The sequence below is a fragment of the Salmo salar genome, chromosome 26 (genome assembly GCF_965601325.2).
Source record: "Salmo salar chromosome 26, fSalSal1, whole genome shotgun sequence".
Taxonomy (NCBI): Eukaryota; Metazoa; Chordata; class Actinopteri; order Salmoniformes; family Salmonidae; genus Salmo; species Salmo salar.
Window position 1 is genome coordinate 53,465,861 of NC_138316.1, and position 7,949 is coordinate 53,473,809.

Consider the following 7,949-nt stretch of genomic DNA (forward strand, 5'->3'; position numbering starts at 1 on the left):
GGGGGGTTGTATAATTTGATTTACACAATATGCCTACCACTTTGAAAATGCAAAATATATTTTTTTTATTGTGAAACAAACAAGAAATAAGACAAACAGAACTTGAGCGTGCATAACTATTCAACTCCCCCAAAGTCAATACTTTGTAGAGCCACATTTTGCAGCAATTATAGCTGCAAGTCTCTTGGGGTATGTCTCTATAAGCTTGGCACATCAAGCCAGTGGGATTTTTGCCCATTCTTCAAGGCAAAACTGCTCCAGCTCCTTCAAGTTGGACGGGTTCCGCTGGTGTACAGCAATCTATGAGTCATACCACAGCTTCTCAATTGGATTGAGGTCTGGCCTTTGACTAGGCCATTACAAAACATTTAAATGTTTCCCCTTAAACCACTCGAGTGTTGCTGTAGCAGTATGCTTAGGGTCATTGTCCTGCTGGAAGGTGAACCTCCGTCCCAGTCTCAAATCTCTGGAAGACTGAAACAGGTTTCCCTCAAGAATGTCCCTGTATTTAGTGCCATCCATCATTCCTTCAATTCTGACCAGTTTCCCAGTCCCTGCCGATGGGGGGAAAAACAAATATCCCCACAGCATGACGCTGCCACCACCATGCTTCACTGTGGGGATGGTATTCTCGGGGTGATGAGAGGTGTCGGGTTTGCGCCAGACAGTGTTTTCCTTGATGGCCAAAAAGCTTAATTTTAGTCTCATCTGACCAGAGTACCTTCATATGTTTGGGCAGTCTCCCACATGCCTTTTGGTGAACACCAAACGTGTTTGTATATTTTTTTTATATATATATATAATTTTTTGCTCAGAGAACTTGGGGGAGCAAAATAAAATCCCCCTTGTGGCCGACCAGTTGGAATAGAGGTTAATTTCATTGTGGACAGTCCTGTTTGAGTGATATGGATGGTCATTCTACAGATCTAGATATAAAGGATTGATTTACATGTCTCTTCACATTAGAACTACTGGTTCAGTAAGCTCAGCTTCTAGACTTATCTATGATCCATTTAATGGACTGTCTGATTCCAAACAATTACAAAACAGGAAATGGATGAGAAATGACGGATAAACCTGGTTACCAATATGACCATCTATTTCCCCCCCCCCCCCCCCCCCCAAAATACAGAACAAGGTGTTCAACTGGACTCATAACACATTGAAATGGCACCCTACACCCTAAGTAGTGCACTACTTTAGACCAGAAACCTATGGGTTTCCCTATATGCTTTGGTCAAAAGTAGTGCACTATAATAGGGATAAAGGCGGCCATTTTGTGTACTTATCCGGTGGGGACTTGGTTATCGAACTCAATGTTCCAACCAGAGCAACTCTGTATGGGAGAGGGGAGAGCAAAGCTAGCTTTGATTAGCTAGCTCGTCATTCTGTCACTAGGTGAGCACAGAGCCAAGTTCTATTTTCTGATTGGCTTGATTCCCGAAGGCTGAGTCAAGGAACACAGCTTATTTAAGGGCTTGTGCAAACACCCAGAGAGAGAACAGGATGGGGCCAACACTCGGGGGCAATAGGGAGGGACACCACCATCTTACCTTACAGCCATCGACACAAAGCAAACATTCATTGCGGTAGTTCACCTCTCACTCCTCTACCGTACTCTGTATCTCTTCATGGTGAGCCCTGTCAAGATCTACTTGCCAATAATTACCCTTCCCTCCCTCCCTCTCGGTGCCCCTCCCTACCTCCCTAAACTTATAAATCACGTTTAAGGAATGGAGAACAAAATCTTTAGCTCTCAGTCGAGATAATGAATTGAATCATTGACGCAGAGATATTCAGACCAACCCTAAATAGATTTTGGGGAGAGATATGGTTTAATTCTGTCTGTTACTAACAGCGGTGTAGAGAACGTGCCTGCAGGCGCCCAGTGTCCATTTGGGAAAGTCTTCCATCCATGTTCCTGCTCAGAGGGATGACTTGTATCTTCCGTTTAGAGATGTAGATTGAGATGTGTATAGCAGACATTGGGGAGGCAGGTAGCCTAGTGGTTAGAGTGGAGGGGAGGCAGGTAGCCTAGTGGTTAGAGTGGAGGGGAGGCAGGTAGCCTAGTGGTTAGAGTGGAGGGGCGGCAGGTAGCCTAGTGGTTAGAGTGGAGGGGAGGCAGGTAGCCTAGTGATTAGAGTGGAGGGGAGGCATTTAGCCTAGTGGTTAGAGTGGAGGGACGGCAGGTAGCCTAGTGGTTAGAGTGGAGGGGCTGCAGGTAGCCTAGTGGTTAGAGTGGAGGGGCGGCAGGTAGCCTAGTGGTTAGAGTGGAGGGGCGGCAGGTAGCCTAGTGGTTAGAGTGGAGGGGCGGCAGGTAGACTAGTGGTTAGAATGGAGGGACGGCAGGTAGACTAGTGGTTAGAATGGAGGGACGGCAGGTAGACTAGTGGTTAGAGTGTTGGGCCAGTAACCAGCAGGTAGCCTAGTGGTTAGAGCGTTGGGCCAGTAACCAGCAGGTAACCTAGTGGTTAGAGCGTTGGGCCAGTAACCAGCAGGTAGCCTAGTGGTTAGAGCGTTGGGCCAGTAACCAGCAGGTAACCTAGTGGTTAGAGCGTTGGGCCAGTAACCAGCAGGTAGCCTAGTGGTAAGAGCGTTGGGCCAGTAACCAGCAGGTAGCCTAGTGGTTAGAGCGTTGGGCCAGTAACCAGCAGGTAGCCTATTGGTTAGAGCGTTGTACTTGTAACCGAAAGGTTGAAGATCGAATCCCTGAGCTGACAAGGTAAAAATCTGTCATTCTGCCCCCTGAACAAGGCAGTTAACCCCACTGTTACCGGTAGGCCGTCATTGAAAGTAAGAATTTGTTCTTAACTGACTTGCCCAGTTAAAAAAAAATTAGCTTGCTGTACCTGGCCTTCAATTGGTCTAATTTCAGTTTTTTTCACTGGTATTAAAGATGTAGGTTATTTTGAAAAACCTTTAATGTGTAGAAGGTATAGAGTACCAAGCCAAGGCATTACAAGTAGGCTAGACGTATTGAGTATAATATATATATAACGTAATGCCTATGGTGTTGCCTTTGATTCGTTATATGCGACTGCTAGAAATACCTAGCTCTGGTCCATGGTGTTTACGTGCGGCTCGCCTGTCGCTGAGCCTTCAGCGAGCTGCACGTATAAACGCCCTGGACCAGAGCTAAGAAATACCGCTCTCCGTTTTGTGCTCAAGTGGAGAGGTGGGGTTTTCCCCTGCTGCGACAACAGAGGGAGCTCCCAGCCCGTTGACATGAGTCTGGCTGGTGCTTCCTGACGTGGTTCCTCTGTGCCTTGGTTAATATTGCACGCTCACACAACCATGACACGCTATTACACGGCGGCTTCTTCCGCTAGAGTAGCCTACTTCATTCCGCCTAACATTACATTGCATGAACAAGTTTATGATGAAAATGAAAGTATGCCACATAAACCACATTATTGACGAGGTTCAGATCTGACTCCAAGCACAGGGGGGGTACTAACACCTTAATTAGGGAGGACGTGCTCGTGGTGACGGCTGGAGCAGAATTAGGTGGAATGGTATCAAACAAGCCGTTCCATTAATTCCGTTCCAGCCGTTATTATGAGCCGTCCTCCCCTCACCAGCCTCCAGCTGGACTCGCACCGTCAGGCGTCTCTTTACTTATGGAATGTTAACGATCTGACTAAAGAGAGTCATGAGTCTTGTTAAAAACCAGGGCGATCTATCGCTCCCTCCCATTTTATCAGGTCTTTATCCGTTATGGAGCGAGGCAAGCCCCCCCCCCCCCCCCCCAGATAGTAAACTCACGACGCCGGGTGACGAGCGTCCCCCCCAATCCGGTGTGTTGGCTAATCCCCAAATCTATCGAAAAGCGGCGCGGCGCAACAGGTTGCCGAGTCCTGGTCTTCCGCAGAGGAAAGCAGCCAGTCGCAAAGTGCGCGCCGTGCTGCGGACACTGTCAGTTGATAGTCTCAGGTATCTCGTCTGTTACAGCAGAGAGAGATTACTGCTCCGTGGATTATCATGCACGATTCTCATCCGTGCACCTTTTTTGTTGTTGTTGCACAAATTGATAAATGATAGGCACGTACACATGTATTTGCATACTGACCTGTTTAGTTTGACTATTAGGCTTATTATTATTACCTTATTATTTGCCCAATATTTATTGTGTTTCTACCAAATCTGTTGTGAAACTGGCGTTAGACGTCCACCTCCATCGTATTGATACATATGAAAGAGAAAGAGAATATGTAGGTAAATTAAAATAAAATGTATATATTTTAATTAAATACATTATGAAATAACTTATGTTTAAATAGTAGATATATTATTAAAGTCACATCCGCTTTACCGTTAGTAGAAGCGTCGATGGAACAGGACTCAATTATGAAAATAACTTGTCTTATATTGAAACGATGCAGTTGCATGACTCTGCTGGGAACATTTGGTGTTCAAATGCAAAAGGTGAAACTGTTCGGATGAGATTATATATTATTACAAAATAAATCAATTTGTTATACAAGTTACCAAACATATTTAAATCATGTCAAAATCAAATGTTTTTGCAATTATATATATTATTCATATTTCAAAAGCATTTTTAAGTGATCCCATTTATTATGTTCAATACATATTCTCCAGGTCTAAAATGATTTGTCCTTGTATCACCAGTCTCGCCCTACTATAACCTACTGCTGCGTGAGGCGCGCAATAGGACCCTGCATGCTGCGCGTCCGCCCCCTTCACTCTGTGTATATATAGGAGAGAGGAGAGTAGTTTGACAGTTGTGAGGTTCAGCAGCGTGGAGTAGTTCAGCCTTGCAGCTAAAACACTGTACTTTTGAACTATAGTCTCGAGGAAACCAGTCGTACCAGGGAGAATCACTAGGCTTTATTCAAGACATTTAGCCTATAGCTTTCCTCGTGGCGAGTTTAGAGATTTCACTTCATACGTGGAGAGCGCACCTGTGAAGGAGCTATCCTGTTTATTCGTTTTAGCCAGTGCGGCTTCTTCCGGTACTGTGAGCAAGCTGGATTCCCGCAGCTCCTCACCATGTCTGGCAGGTTATAGATATTCCATGGAGCAACCAAATCTCTATGAGGTCGCCCCACGACCCCCGATGACAAGCCTAGCCCAGAGTCAGAGTCAGCAAAACGCCTACTGCTACAAAGACCCCTCCGCTTCTGGACCCGTGTCCGGAACAGGAGGAGACCTCGGCGAGATTTGTGAGAACGAAAACTCCATTGATATCAGCGCTTACATCGACCCTGCAGCCTTTAACGACGAGTTCCTGGCTGATCTATTCCACAACAGTTCGAAGCAAGAGAAACTCAAGCTGGCGAACAGTGAGTACGAATCCTACCCCCACGGGGTGAGCTCTGGCTCGGGGGCGCACCACCAACAGCACCAACAGCACCCGCAGCAGCAAGGCTATGGTTCTATCCCCGGGTATATGGACACATCTAAACTTGAACCTATTTACGACACCCAGTCGACGAGAATCAGACCCGTGGCGATAAAACAAGAGCCCAGAGAAGAAGATGAAATGAGGCATTCTATGCCTCCCACCTATCACCATTCCCACCAGCATCTCCCACAACACCTATCCCATCTCCAGTACCAAATTGCGCACTGCGCTCAGACGACCATGCATCTCCAACCCGGACACCCGACGCCTCCACCTACTCCCGTTCCGAGCCCACATCACAGGGATGGCAGCATGTCCTCCGTTGGATCCATGAAGATGATGGGACGCGACGACCGAGATCGGGACCGGGGTAAATCTAAAAAGCGCGTCGACAAAGCTAGCACGGAGTACCGGTTGAGGCGGGAGAGGAACAACGTCGCGGTGAGGAAGAGTAGAGACAAGGCGAAAATGCGTAATGTTGAGACGCAGCAGAAAGTGATAGAGCTGGCGTCGGACAACGAAAGACTGCGGAAGAGAGTGGAACATCTTACCCGAGAACTGGACACATTAAGGGGCATCTTCAGACAACTTCCCGATGGATCTTTCAAACCCATGGCCAACTGCCAGTGAACACGGACTTACAAGTGGCTTTTACATTGGACTTTTATTAAACACTTACTTGTAGACGTCTGCTGGATATAGCCTACCGCGCTATAGATTCATCTGACAGATCGTGACTGCAACAGTTTGTTTCTTATTAAGGAGAGACAGGGCAGCTGAGGTATACATGCCTTCTGTACAAAACAATAAGCTCATTTCTCCACGTTTGAACAGTGGACCTGTGTTTTGTGTGTGTGTGTGTGTGTGTGTGTGTGTGTGTGTGTGTGTGTGTGTTTTATTATATAACATTGTGTGTTTAGCCACGCAAAAACAACATATCAGTGCAGCTGAAGGTATCGGGGCATGATTTTTCACAATAATCACTAGCCTGCTCGATGTTCATGTTTTAACGTTAACATCTCAATACCGTATTCTTGTCTTACTAAACTAAACATTTGTGCATTTGACTTATAGAGCTTACAGTATATTATTAAACTGCAAAGTGCACACAGCTTTCCAAATATTTTTTTCTTCTTAAATTTTTTTTTTTTTTTTGAAAAGCAAAAAAAAATCTGATCGGTGATCAGAATGTTTTTCATTTATTGCCGTTCAGACAGAAAAGCCCATATAAAAAGGTACAGAGCTAGAACGTATATCCTGCTGCTGTCTGCTGTGTCAGGATTCACACATTCTATGGCTCTGAATTAAAATGCCACAGCAAACGACTGCAAACGTGTAATACTGTGGTACCTGCTTCTGCACAAGCAGTTCGTTGTGTGCGCTATAAATGTCTTCAAAATACAACCGAATGAAGCACATTGTATCTCATTCATATGTTTGGGTACTAATCTGAACACGCCTCTCAGTGTAAATAAAACTCTTTATAAACTAAAAGTATAGCTTTTGTATTTATGTATAATTGATAAAAAAAAAAAAAAAAATCCTCTTTGCTCTTAGATAAAAGGTGTTCTTCGGCTGTCTCCATAGGAGAACCATTTTTGGTTCCAGGTAAAAAAAAAACGTTTGTGTTCCATGTACTGTAGAACCCTCTGTGGAAAGAGTTCTACATGGAACCCAAAACGGTTCTAATTGGAACCAAAAGGGTTCTACCTGGAATCAACAAGGGTTCTTCAAAGGGTTCTAGATAGCAACTTTTTTATTATTTTTTTTTCTTCAAAGAAAGTATAACTATGCAATGTTTTGTTGCCCTCGTCTTCTGTCTGAAGATTTCACATGAAGAAGATCAACCCTTTGACCTGTTTTGTCACTGGTTTAGCTGTGAAATACTGTTTGAAGCTCGCTTCTTCTCCACAGTGTTAACTTAACTGTCACTGTTGCTTTCCCTGAGCAGCCTTCCTACAAGCCTGATGTCATCCGTCAGTGCCTTTTGACTTCTCTCTCTGTGTAAAGTAAGACTTTGGACTTTACCACTGGCTGAGACGTCTTGGATTCTATAACATGTTCTAGAAATGTTCTAGACTCTTCTTGGATTCTATAACATGTTCTAGAAATGTTCTAGACTCTTCTTGGATTCTATAACATGTTCTAGAAATGTTCTAGACTCTTCTTGGATTCTATAACATGTTCTAGAAATGTTCTAGACTCTTCTTGGATTCTATAACATGTTCTAGAAATGTTCTAGACTCTTCTTGGATTCTATAACATGTTCTAGAATGTTCTAGACTCTTATTGGATTCAGTTAAACAAATGTTAAGATATAGAGACTTTACATTAAGGAAAAGGAAGCACTTTTTTTTTTTTACAAACTCCTATTGCCAATGTTATAGAAAAATGTTTAAATTGTAAAATTAACCTATATGATAAATGCCTCAAAACCATCTGAAATATAATAAAATAGCATTGTCTCATATGAACATTTCGTCTTTGGTTTGATGTGTTTTACACAAAGGGATTTTCATTTTCCACATTTTCTTTGAATCTGCATTTAGGATAAGGCTATATAATTCATTGGATACCAGTC

At 44.1% G+C, this 7,949-nt stretch overlaps 1 protein-coding gene across 1 annotated transcript; it reads left to right on the forward strand.

Moving 5' to 3' along the window:
* The first annotated feature begins 4,772 nt into the window (after nucleotides 1-4,772).
* On the forward strand, nucleotides 4,773-6,892 carry cebpa (CCAAT/enhancer binding protein (C/EBP), alpha). The gene is given in 1 exon segment (NM_001139931.1): nucleotides 4,773-6,892. A coding segment is annotated over 1 exon segment (960 nt). The 5' UTR covers nucleotides 4,773-5,038; the 3' UTR covers nucleotides 5,999-6,892.
* Nucleotides 6,893-7,949: the final 1,057 nt, after the last annotated feature.